Genomic DNA, 13,584 nt, shown 5'->3' with positions numbered 1-13,584 from the left:
GTTTTGTTCGTGTATCTATTAGTTTTTTGCACTTTTTTTATGTGTATTTGGATAATCTAACTGAAAAATCTGTCTGGAAACTCATACTTTTTGACTGCTCAATGATTCATGATTTCTGAATAAATATTAAGAATTTTACCCATATTATTTGGACAAATAATTTCCAGGTGTCTAGAAATTTGGAGATGTATAATAGTTTTATTACAACATGTGTTAGAAAAATCAATATCACTTACTTTGGATTATCTTGGTGATAGATATGAAGCAAATACTAAAAGATAGATGTGATCTTCTCTCTGTTATTCATTTTTGGAATTTTTATAATTTGTTTGTGATAAGGAAAGAGCCCAATCAAATTAAATTCTCTTAAAAAAATATTATTTCAAACTTTGGTCAAAGGTTTTTGAAGTATTAATTAAAGCAAGGTATTAATTATGTAGCAAATTAAATGGATTGTAATTCTGGAAGGAAAAAATCAACAAGACTCCTTTCTTATTTGAATTTGTGTAGTCTTGCTATAGATTGTACATAGTGTGTACAGTTATAGCTTGTTTACAGTTTTTACCTATTTAAAGAAAATACGTGATACCTAAAATTGAATTTGCGTTTGTTTTTGTTTATATGAACTGTTTTATTGCATTCTTGTCATATATATTAATCTAATATGTTCTTATATATCTTCAGTATAGTGTATGATACATGGACACTTGCATTGCATTTTTATGTATATGATCATTGCTTCTTAGATGCAGGAAGTCCTAGATTAGCAGTCTTAGAATCATTTTGTTACTTTCACAAAGCCCTTTCATACACTGCTTATTTGTAATTGGTAAGTCACTCAGTTAAAGAAGTCAGCCATCCTCCCCCCCAAAAATCATGAATAATGTGAATGAACTGAACATATTATTAACACTTCTGGGCATTTCTCTAGGATCAACCTACTGATGTCTCTAGGCCTCTAAAATTGCAACTTTAGGTTTGCAATAATAATTGCAAAACCATGCTGTACACCAGTTATTGAATGATTTGAGCTTATGTCTTATGTAATAGCACTGGTCTGACAGTTAGTGCAGGGGTTATTTTACAAGGTTTGATTCCCCCATGCCCCTCACACACACACACACACACACACACACACACACACACACACACACACACACACACACACACACAGTTCTCTCTGTAGTTACTTTAAAAGTGTGCAGTCTTTTTGAAGGATGTCATAATATAATGTTTAATGCAACAATTGTCAGTAAAAGGACATACATGCACGTAACCAACTGTTTTACTTAATTCCTGCTTACTTCAGTTCAGACATGTTGTATATAATGATAAATATATTCAACAATTATTAGAGACTCTTAAGTCACTAGTATTTCTTTAAAGAGATGGTGAATACATATTCTAAGAAAAGACCACTTGTTTGATAGAAGACCACTTTTGAGGTCAGCTTAGCTATATAGCTCAAATGAGGTTTCAGTATACAGTTAAATACAAATCATTAGTTATCCTTCAGATTACACAGCAAACAGGAAATATAGAAAGCAAAACAAAACAAAAAAATATACATTTTTAGTGCTGATGCATTACAGTTCTGGAAAAACACAATACTGTGCTCTGACCTTGAACCGGTTGATCAAATCATATCGAGTTAGAAGTTCATAGAAAATGAATTTCAGTGCATGGTCTCCGCTTGACTCATTTAGTGCAAATACATCAAAGGACCATTTGTCAATGTTCTGTGAAAACAAAATTAAAGCATATTAAATTTATTCTACTTTCATAACAATTGATAAAAAATATGAAACACAGAAAATTTCATTTCTTTGGAAGTATACCATCTGCTAAGTAATACGGAGGATAAAAACAGCTATACCTGATAGAGCAGACAATGATCTAATGACCGTAGCTGAATTTTAAATAGGAGTTTCACATTTTGGCTCAAGATAGCTAGTATTTATTTTCATCATTTGCATGTTAAGAACAGTGGAACTAGTGTTAGATGTGCAATATTTTGTAGTCATTGAAAACAGCACACAAAATGCAAAGTTTTTTAAAATGTAAAAAAGAATATTTTCTGAACCATAACTATGTCTATAAAAGGGATTTATGGAGCAACATATGAAACACTTGTATCACCTGTAGAAATGACATTGGTTATGGACAGTCCTGGGCCTTATATTCTAAGATAACACTAACAAAGTCATCATTATAGGCTGGCAACAGCCATGTCCATGTTATAGCTGAAAGGATCTGTTTGTGTCAGAAAAAAAAAAGGCCAACGTGCACAGCAATGCTCCAACCTGAACTGAGAAATGGTCTCATTAAATATTTCAACATCAAGTAAAACCTTTCATAATTTGAAAATTAATATGATCGTGTGTAACAAAATCTACATCAGGCCTCACTCTGGTTAAACTACTGCAGGTCCCTCTAGTTAACTTGTATGACTGTTTTATAAGAATAAGGCAATTATGGTATGCAAATAAAGAAAAATAACTGAAACCAAGTGCAATCAAAACCAGCAAAATGAAAACAATACACTAGAACATTTTGACTTGCTTCCAGTTATGGTAATATTCCACTTGCAGCTTTCTCCATAAGACAGGTGTGCCGCCTCTGTGTACAGTACAACAGGTAATAACAACATCCTTGTTTTTCCATTTCAGGATCTTCCTATTTTACTTTTAGTTTTCAGGCTAAGAGCAAGAGAAAAAAAAAAAAAAAAACAGTAAAAGGGCCGTAATGCCCCATACATATTGAAGCGAAATAGAATAGGACAGACACCTGTTGTAAGCTCGACAAAATACCATTCAATGTCTTGGTTGACTTAATAATGAAAAATAAAGCATAGATAAATGTTGGCCATATTGCAGCTTTTAATTAAATCAAAAAAAAAAAGAAAGAAACCTAGAAGATACTGCGGGTCGGGCACCAGAACAGCATAAAAGGGTATATACTCACTGATCTCACAGCCATAGCATACACAAGGGCAATAGATAACTGCATTTTTGGCAAATCATATCAAACGTTATCTATATGTGAGGAAAAATAATTAAGCAAACAAGGCAGACATGAATATATAAAATAAAAATGAAACAAGTGAAAGGAAGGGAGCCTATCCAAACATTACAAAAAAAAAACCTCTTGTAGCTGCATTCTTTACTACTGTAGAGCATATATTAGTCAGTAAGATGGAGCAGATAAATGGATTATTCTTCTTTGATGCAATCATGTATGATATTCCTAGGGAATGAAGCACCTGGGATTTTGTTACTGTAAGTCAAGTCAAAGTGGAAATTTAGTAAAGAAAGCCAGATTTTATTTGAAAAGGCAATGTTTCCATAACCAAGCTACAAAAGTTTAGTATGAAATATCAAAATACACTTTGATTTAAATTTAAGCATGGAAGATTTATCCCTGCCCATTAGCAAAATGACTGTACCTAAAACCACAAATCTGAATTAATGTACTGTTATTTCCATGATGAATATCTTTTATATATGTTGAGAAGGAAAGTGAAGTTCCACATTCAGGACCACATTAGAAATTTGAAAAATGTTTTTCCTTCAAGGCAGTGTAGCTCAACATATAAAAGGTGTTCATCAGAGAGGTATCAGCACATTAAGATTTGTGGTCTTAGCTACAGTCAATTTGCCATGGGGTGGTGATAAATGTTTCACACTTAACAAATTAGAAACAAAGTGCATTTTGAAATTTAATACTTTGTCCCCTGTGGGTTTAAATGAGGTGAATTGGTCTGGTGTTATGGTGTGAATTTATTACTGCTTTAGTTTTGCATTAGTTTATTATTTAGTTTCTTTATATTCTATTTTATTGTTCTCTCTTTCTTTTCACATGCTTCACTCTTCTCTTTAGCTCTTTGATGATTAATCTAATAACTTAGTAATAGTAATAGTTGTATTTACTTAGTAACATGATTAATGTAAGGGTGTGATTTAATTAAGTAACTGAGTGTATACAAATATCTTAAGATTGTTATTCATTTAGTAAAGATTTTTGTCAGCTAAAATGCTAGGGAGTGTTGGTTCTTACTTCCGTGTTGTGTGTTTTTGCATGTCATTCTTTTATTGTGTGAAAATATACAGGACACAGTGCACCTAATTCTGTATAAATTGAACTCTATATAAAATACAGAAATATGGGAGCAGGCAACAATACCGCTAAATTTCTGCAGCAGGACTTAATCATTTGCCTATGGTCTTGGTAGACTTTGTTGATAAAACAAAATGACTGCTTGGCAGATTATTCTCTAAGTCAAGATATTTAAAGTAAGTGTGAGGTAAATAAAATAACACTGCTTGACTGGATATTTACAGGCAGAAGGTCATACAAATGTATCGAAGTACATGTAACATTTCAACAAATGATGGCACTTTGTCCTTACTTAAATATCTTCAGAAGCTCAAACAGAGTTTTAAAACTGCATTGCTGTCTCTGGTTATAATGCAGTTAAGTGATATATACCTCTAACCTAACACACATAATCGAAAGACCTGAGGGAAGGCAGGCTACTGAGAACAGTTGAAAACTATATACTTTGAAAATATTCTACAAATTCTAGAGCAGATTAACACCTTTTTTCATGGGAAATTACTATAAGTGCTCTGTACCAGAGTTACTTAAAACAGTATTCCTGACCTTTGTAATAATTTTATTGCATGATGTTATTCAATTTTTTAATTATTTAGTTCTGCTTTTGATAGTGATTGCAAAGATGTTAACATTATAGCTTTACAAATATATGTAGTTAATTCGTCAAGCAGTGTAATCTAGCATTTTATTGTCCTCCACTTTTTTCCATCACGAGTCCATTTCCTGTCCATTTCTCAAGGGTTTAGCCACTTTCTGGCTTCTATTCAGTCCCAGGGATGTCCTTTTCCAGATGAAATGTACTAAACTTGTCCTTTTTACATATGATTTGTTACTTCTCACCTCATGCCACAAGTTATCCCTTAATAATTCTTTAAACTTTTCCAAACAGTTCATAACGCCTTTGCTCAAGAATCAGAGCAGGTCTAGAAAAATGGTGGGGCAATTCCCCAAATCAGAGGCAGGTTTTAAATATTACTCAGTTCACATGAAAAGTTAATACAACTGCCTTCTTTGCATCAGTCTGCGTTTTTGGAACAAGTACAAGTATGAAACTCCAGTATCTATTATTACTGACCAAATTTAATTCTTAGTGAGTTACCCAAAAATCAATCGTTTTTGGAGGGCTACGACAAAAATATGAGAAAAAAATCAAGGGAGTTATTCAATACCAGGGAGAGTTGAGAGGTATGCTTTCCTTAAGTTTTACCTTATCTGTTTCATTTTGACATCATAAGCTTTGCTACTCCATCACCATTACATACAAACAGAAAAAAGTCGAATTGCAACAATTAGTAGATATTGCATGCACAAAAGTGTTTTATGGAAGTACCTGCTGTAGTAACGCTCAATGTCATTCATATTTTATGTGTAGAATTGTAACAATTAGTAGGTATTGCATGCACAAAAGTGTTTTACGGAAGTACCTGCTGTAGTAACGCTCAGCGTCATTCATATTTTATGTGTAAGGGTTGGAAGCACAGCATGCTGTATTTGTAGCCCATTATAACTGCTGCTACGGCTTATTAATTCCCCATAAAGCAGTGATGATTCTGACCTGTCGGTAGCTTATAATTTTACTTTAATCTTTGGTAACCAGGAAGGTGTTCTGGTCTGGAGATCCTTTTCAACCATTACCTCAAGAACAGAGGTAAGCAAGAGATGTATTCATAAACATACACATTTTACAACAATAAAAAAAAAGAAAAAAAATAATAACAAAATGATGCTTTACAGAGAATCACAGAGTCATACATAAAGAGCATACAGAAAAGAGAACACAGTAACAAAGTATTTGCATTATAGACAGGGTGTACAAGATGTACAACATAGGGTGACATACAGGGATTGACTGGCTTACTGCAACTATGATTATGCTGGGAGATAGCAAGTGGTGAGGATAACCATTATCCTTAAAGCCTTTGCAGGCTGCTTCCTTGCACAACTGTTCTGACAGGGCCTTTGTGAATTCAGGTAGATATTCAAGGCCCTTTAATTTGGATGAAAGTCTATTCCATAACAATGGGCACAGTCAGGAGACGCTATGCTCTCCAATAGCTGTTAAATAAAGAGGTATGCATAAAGTGATAGACTCCTACTGGACATTTCTTAGGAGTCCATCTGGTTTCTGATGGGATGTTTGCTTCTCAAAGGTGTGCAAAAGTCAACTTTACTCTTTTGTGTAGACGAACATCTAGGAGAAAATTTGACCTCTCCGTGACTGGAAGCCATTTGATCCTGTGTAAAAGTTGACAGAGGTGATATCTACAGTCTGCAAGGGGGGCACACTTGCAGATTTTATTCACTGTGACCTGCAGCCTTTGTGTATTTTGAGTAAACAATAAAACAGTAAAAACAAGCTTTTACAATATGTGCGTATTCAGGTTTTTGAAAAGACGCAAAGTTTTAAATTCACATATAAATACTGACAAATATGATTACTTGACTTCATCAAACGATCTGATTATTAAATTCTATTTCCTTAATACGTATGATTCTAATAATGGATTTATGCTTAAACCGCCCTTCATATGTCTGAGGGCATATCAACTCTCAACAGATTAATGTATGTTTAAAATTTTCTGTTTTATATTGTATATGGTTGCAGGTAAATATAGCGAACACTCATATGAGCAAATGCTTTATGTCATAAATAAGAGTGAGCACTCAGAAAAGTGAATATTCTTCTAAATGAAGTTTTAGCTAACAGCCTTTTGCTTGAGATCACGGTGCAGTATAGTCAGGGAATTTGCCCTTACCTGCTGTTGTGGGATTTCGGAGTTGGTACATATAATTAGCATGGAGGCATGAGGGGTGAAGACTCCTCTGTGTGGGATGTTTTGATCATTCTTTTTTACTTCACTCTTATGAGCACTTAGTATTTGGTGAGACACTCATATAATTTCCTCATATGTTTTCACTAAAAATTGCCATACTAAATGCATGAGTTTCACCACTTACTTCTACATGTTTATAAAAGGCATTTGTGTTGACCTTTCTTCTAACATCAGAAAGATGATCACCAATACATTCCTTAGATTTTATATTTATTTTGCCACATACTAAGCTGAGCACAATGTACAGATTGCAATGTAATCTATGGTAGGACTCAAGTTTTACACCAAGCTGCTCTAATTGTTCAGTGAAATTAAAGGGGCAGTGTAATGTTTTGGAATATTTAAAGGGGCAGTGTAACAAACATAGCTAATACGGACTATGCATGTGAATTATAACATCGACAATACAGATTTATGGATAATGCATTAATGCAGTGCAGGCTGGCTTGCTTCCATTACAATTCTACAGGGAGAATCCCATACACACACAGATATATTGTTTGTACAAAGAGACTTATAATCTGTATGCATATATATTTCTTTCCCCCTCTTCCCCTACTCCCACAAAAGCAGTCCTCACACAGAAGGATCACCCATCTCAATAGACAATTCTTCTCCCCCTTCACCAAAGCAATATTACACCATCTGGCCTCTTCTCACTACAACCAGTGCCAAGCACAGAAATTCAGGCTCCTCAGAAATTAAAACCATGCTCTCTCTCCTCTGATAACCTCCCACCAGAATACTTCAAACTTGCTTCTGAGGCTACAGCATACCCTGTTAGCATTCTGATCAACCACTCAGTTACAGAATCCTATGTCCCCAACCTCTGGAAAAAATCTATCATCACCCCACTTCACAACGGTGGTAACTCCAATTTCTATCTTCTCCCCACTATCCAAGCTCCTCGAAAAGTGCATCCATAAACAATTACTTCACCATGTCACATACAACTTACTCACCTGCGCCCAACATGGCTTTAGCCACTCACACAGCACAAGCACTGCACTTATCTCCTTCATGGATACGTACAGAGATCCATAGACTCAGGTAATATTACCTTGGTACTAATACTAGACCTGTCGAAGGCTTTCAATACAGTATCACACAAAACACTTCTACAGCACTTTTCTAATATCAGCTGCGCCCCACCCATCCACCAATGATTTAATAGCTACCTCACTAACAGGCAACAATGTGTAAAATTGCAAAATACCCTATCAGAATACCAAATCAATGGAAATGGAGTACCACAAGGGTACGTACCTGGACCTTTACTCTTTAACATATTTACCAACAACCTTCACACTGCTTCTCCTCTTAGCTCTATTATCCAGTATGTAGATGATACTACCATCATCTCCTCCTTAAATAACCTACAACACCTCCAAAAAAATCCCCAAGATACCTTCACCACAGTCAAAGCCTGGTTAACCGAATCACAACTACTCCTTAATGCCAAAAAAACAAAGCTTCTACTCTTCGCAGCAAAACCCCTCTGACCTGACTCCATCTTTCATATTTTCTCCCAACTTTCATATTTTCTCCCAAAGCAACACAGAAATGAAATCATATCCCATACTAAACTATTAGGTATTACCACTGAAAATAAACTTACATTTGAACTCCATATTGGTAATGCCATTAAAAAAAACACTGCAAATTAGGAGCCCTATACAGACGTAAACATTTTATGGACAGCACCACCAAAAAGCTGTCACCAACACTTACTTTCTCCCCTCCCTATTATATGGTGCCTTCATTTTTACTAACCTGCACTCATCTCTACAAAATAAGTTCCAATCCTGCTACCATAAAATTGCCAAATTTGCCACAGGTGGCTCATATCGCTCACATCGCTACTAAGCTTTAAAATAATGAAACTAGTTGCAATTACCACATCATCTTAACCTCATTCAACTGTCCATAGGACAGGAAAATGTCTACAATCCAAACAACCACCCTGCCCTGAAGAACATTTTAATACCCTATAGCCCCACCAGAACTCTTCACTCTGAAAATAAATGACTCATAATTGTTCATGTACCAAACAAAAGAGCCGGACACTGCCTTGACTCATACACTGTCGCTAAACTATGGAACTCACTTCCAACCAGCATAAACACCATTAGCAGCTTCAACAAATTTAAACTTACCCTAAAGAACTACCTACTAAATACTAAAAATCTGCCCCTGCATCTGTCCAAATAGATAAACATCCTAGTCTCCTTGAGCCTTCCTCTAGCTTACCCCAGTCTTTACCCATCAAAATCACTAGGAAACTCTTTTTGATCTATAAGTTATTTTAATCAACTTAGTTCTTACTTTAAATCTCACTAACCTTAACTATCATTCTAACCCCTCACCCCTTTAAAACTACCCCACTAGTGATTTTTCTTACCCTTTATTAATTCTTTCAAACTAACACTACCCCTCTAGTGATATTCTCCTTTCTTAACATTCAACCTATTTCAATATTTACAAAAAAAACAGTGCGTGTATGTATGTGTGAGTGTGTGTGTGTGTGTGTGTGTGTGTGTACACACACACACACACACACACACACACACACATATATATATATATATATATATAGATATATATATATAAAATACATGCATATGACCGAGCGACCGATAGTCGAATCTCAGTTTCCCCGAACCTAAATATCGACTCTCCAGGTGTCGAAAGGTCAGAATGTCGTAAGAAATTCTGAATTCAACATTTACGACTGCTCTACCACCTAAACAAGCGCTACCATGGGTCAAAAGGAGGGGATGTATTGCGGTTCGTCATACTGCCATCGAACATTTTCCGGTCGGCCATCCACCGGCCGACCAAATGCATGTATTCCTATATAGATATATATATATATATATATATATATATATATATATATATATATGTATATACAGTAAATTACTCTGTTTTTCTCTCTGATGTCGTAGCTTCCCACAATTTGTCTGTTTCTCATTCTGTTATATTGTACTGTAATTCCTTTTGTAAATTCTTGTAAAATACTGTACAATCATAATGTGTTTGTAGAGCTTTCCTCCCTGGGCCTTTACTGAATATGGGCTCCTGTCCCAGTCGGACTTTCCCAGTCAACAAATGTCAATAAGTAAAAAAAAAATAATAATAAATAAATATATGTTTATACATACATATACATGTATGTGTGTGTGCATATATATACGTATATATATATATATATATATATATATATATATATATATATATATACATACACACACACATGCACACACACACACACACACACACACACACACACACACACACACACACACACACACACACACACACACACACACACCAATACAGAATGAGAGCCTAAACTAAATAAAATTACAGTGATTCATTTCTATGCAAGATCCACTGAGATATGCAACTATTTATAGATGGAGAAGGTATGCCATATACTGTCATGGGAAGTTGTGGACAACATATATCTATGCTAAGAATGCAACATTTCTAAGTACAACATACATGTGTAGAAAATACGCATAAGCGTCCACCAGAATTTGCCCACAAGAAGTATTGCCATTTACATAGAGTGATTTACAAAGGAAGATTCACAGATATTAAATAATTTCATGATATACAGGTAGCGTCTTACATGTAAGTCTTCAACAAACATGTGGCAGGAGCACTATAGTCATATGTGTATTTACTGTCTGGGGTTTCTTAGGTATGACTTGAATATTGCAAACAGAGAACAATATAACACAGTCATAACTAGATATACATACATTTGGCAAACATGTGGTAGTCTGAACACTATGACTTCATGTGTATAAGGTGCTGAACAGTGTAATGCAATGTATAACACAGAGCTGATAGTGGTTCATGCATATAGTAATGTTACCACTGTGCACACAATTTTACAGTGAACATATGATGACAGTACTAGCAAGTATCTCTGCTATCATAAATGGATCTGTAATGCTGGTAAAATTTAAGAAACTGAACAAGCTGTAGGCAGGTTATAGGCTTTTCATTTTCTTCTTCTTTGTAGATATGCTGTCTCTGCTTATTTGCTTGTAATTCTAGTCAATCGAATAATGAGTCTTTGGCTTGATATGTTCTCATGTGCATTACAAGGTGCATAGTAACAGTATCTTGCTGATGCATTAATGGTGCTGTTGTTGAATTTGTGCAGCTGGCACTAAGGCATGACTCCTGGAGGTATATATACTAGCTATGATTCTCTGAACTGGCTGGGTGCTGTGATGTGGTTAAAGGGAAGCAATACTATAATAAGACATCTTGATGACATGTGACCAGAATTCAAGGAAATGCACTAACTAACAGTAACACTCGGAGATACTAATCTATTTTCTACTGGCAAACAGGAATGTTATCACTCTTAATTGGCATATTACCCAGAAGTCTTTGTCATACAACTATAATAATAATAATAATAATAATACTTATTTTATAATATTAGTTATGTAAGTCAGCACTATTTATTCTCAGTGAAGTATTATACAACTGAAGTATGCCATACCTTCATATTACCTATAAAACTCTACAAAGCATAACAGGATCACAACTATATTTTACCTGTTCTGTCTTATTTTCCACAGCAGCCATTTGTACATCTTATCAGAACTATGTTCAACTAACGTGACAGTACATAAACCACATAACACCACAGAACTTCATATGCCAAGCAGCATACATGAAAAGCTTTAAATTATTAATGAACAATGTGATTGTTAATTGATATCACAGTTATATTTTGATAATATGCAATGGTAATTTCAATTGTAGTGTCAAAATTCTATGCTTGTAAAGTGTGTGGACAGTATAGTAGCATCAATGTACACTATGAATAGATCTTACGATACAGTTATGTTAATAGATCATAAATAATACATGTATCTGAGAAAGCTTCACACGTAATATGTAAACAACAGCTGAACACATCTGTGCATTCAGATATAGAAGTTTAATATGAACCTGCAAATTGCAACGTCTTTACTTTGAACTGCCTGCCAAAGCAACTTGAGATAAAAGGCAAAAAAGGACCCAGGTAACACAGCTGATGAGGACTTCCGTTCTTCTATAATAACAATAAACAGTACATCAAGGACATTGTCATCTGTGGTGGTACAGCGGTTAGCCTTGTCGCCTCACAGCAAGACATTCTTTGGTTCCATTCTCGGCTGGAGCACCTTCTGTGTGGAGTCTGTATATTGTCCCTTATCACATCTGCATGTCCTCCCTGCAGTTAAGTCAGCTTTAAAGGCATGCACGTAGGTGCATATGTGCGTGCGCCTTCTGTGAAGGTTGGGCCCCGGGCTGGCAACTCAACAGTGTAAAAATACCACTGCCAATCAATCTGTGATCTGCTGTGGTGACCCCTAACCAGGAAAAGCCAAAAGACACTGCTAGTACATCAAGGACACTGTCACAGTACAACAGCAGCAGGTTGTTAAACGTGCACCCCTTTTAACAATGTACCAGCAAGAAGGAATAGGTAAGCATAATGCATTGTGAACATTAGTTATATTATCACATGCATGCCACTGCTGTTAGTACATAGTGTAGCAGGTTTACTATTGGGTAATCATACAAACCTTTCTTCAAGTATGCAACAAGTACTCAGCGGGAATTAAGGGATTCATTAACCATAACTGTGATGGCTCGTTCCCAAGTTCCAGACTCATAGAACTCCATTTTCCTATCATGACACAGTCTGTCATAACAGTATGTGATAAGGGACAATACAGCTCCTTGTACTTTTCAGGTGGTGTATATGGGTATATTATTATAGTTTCACAATCACAGTACTAGCATGAATAAACTACTACTGACTTGTGTGCACATGGGTTTACAAGGTACAGTGTTCAATATTGTGCATGTCCTCCTACTGTTCTGACTATGGCATCTTAACAGATTTCTCTGTATCGAGGCATAACCATACTCCATGATACTCTACCTGTAATATTCTAGACATACATGCAAAGTATAGGTATCTGCAGTTATATTTTACTTTTTTCTTTTCTTTTCTTTCTTTGTTTTGGCAGCTGCATGGAGGTTATGTGGGTTGGGCTGACTATTATGGGTGGGCGTTGCCTCTAAGTCTGCCTTTCCCTGATATCCTAACAGCAAAAGTTATTCAGTGTAACTCATATGATTAACTCCTCTGTTGCTGGGTGCAAGAGAAGAGTGATGCTGGGATGTGGTCACTAATGGTTAAATAGGATGGCATGAAACAATGGTAGGAGGCTCTACCGCTATATGCAGGCATTATTCAGAAAGCAATTGTGAGGTACAAGGAATAACCTCTCTTTAGGTGAATTCCCACTCCCATTTGAAAGTGACAATACACCATCATGGTTTGCCCATCCCCACCCCTAGCCCAGATGCCATTCATGGTTTCTATCTTGACCAGGAATGAAAGCCACGAGGGTCACTTGTCTCACTCCAGGATATTGCCATTATAATTGCACTCCCAAGCCTAGCAAGCAGTGATAAGCAGGCAAAGCCTCATAGTTCCTTTCCCTTAACAGGTTCTATATATTCTTGTTTTCCATGAAAAAATCGAGGTCTGGGTCATTGCCAGGGCTAAACCCCTCGACATCAGTGCAGCTGGCTTTCTCTGCAA

At 35.7% G+C, this 13,584-nt stretch overlaps 1 protein-coding gene across 2 annotated transcripts in view; it reads right to left on the bottom strand.

Moving 5' to 3' along the window:
* The window catches only part of LOC122796397 (calcium/calmodulin-dependent 3',5'-cyclic nucleotide phosphodiesterase 1C-like), a 2,375,955-nt gene that overhangs the window by 880,520 nt on the left and 1,481,851 nt on the right, over nucleotides 1–13,584 (bottom strand). For both annotated transcript variants that reach the window (XM_044064848.1, XM_044064849.1), the window contains exon 6: nucleotides 1,623–1,739. In XM_044064848.1, coding sequence (XP_043920783.1) covers nucleotides 1,623–1,739 — 117 coding nt within the window. The remainder of the gene's footprint in view (nucleotides 1–1,622; nucleotides 1,740–13,584) is intronic.

This window comes from Protopterus annectens, chromosome 3.part0 (assembly GCF_019279795.1).
Source record: "Protopterus annectens isolate FY-2018-M chromosome 3.part0, PAN1.0, whole genome shotgun sequence".
Taxonomy (NCBI): Eukaryota; Metazoa; Chordata; order Ceratodontiformes; family Protopteridae; genus Protopterus; species Protopterus annectens.
The sequence above is the reverse complement of the archived record's forward strand: the minus strand, read 5'-3'. Positions and strand labels throughout refer to the sequence as shown.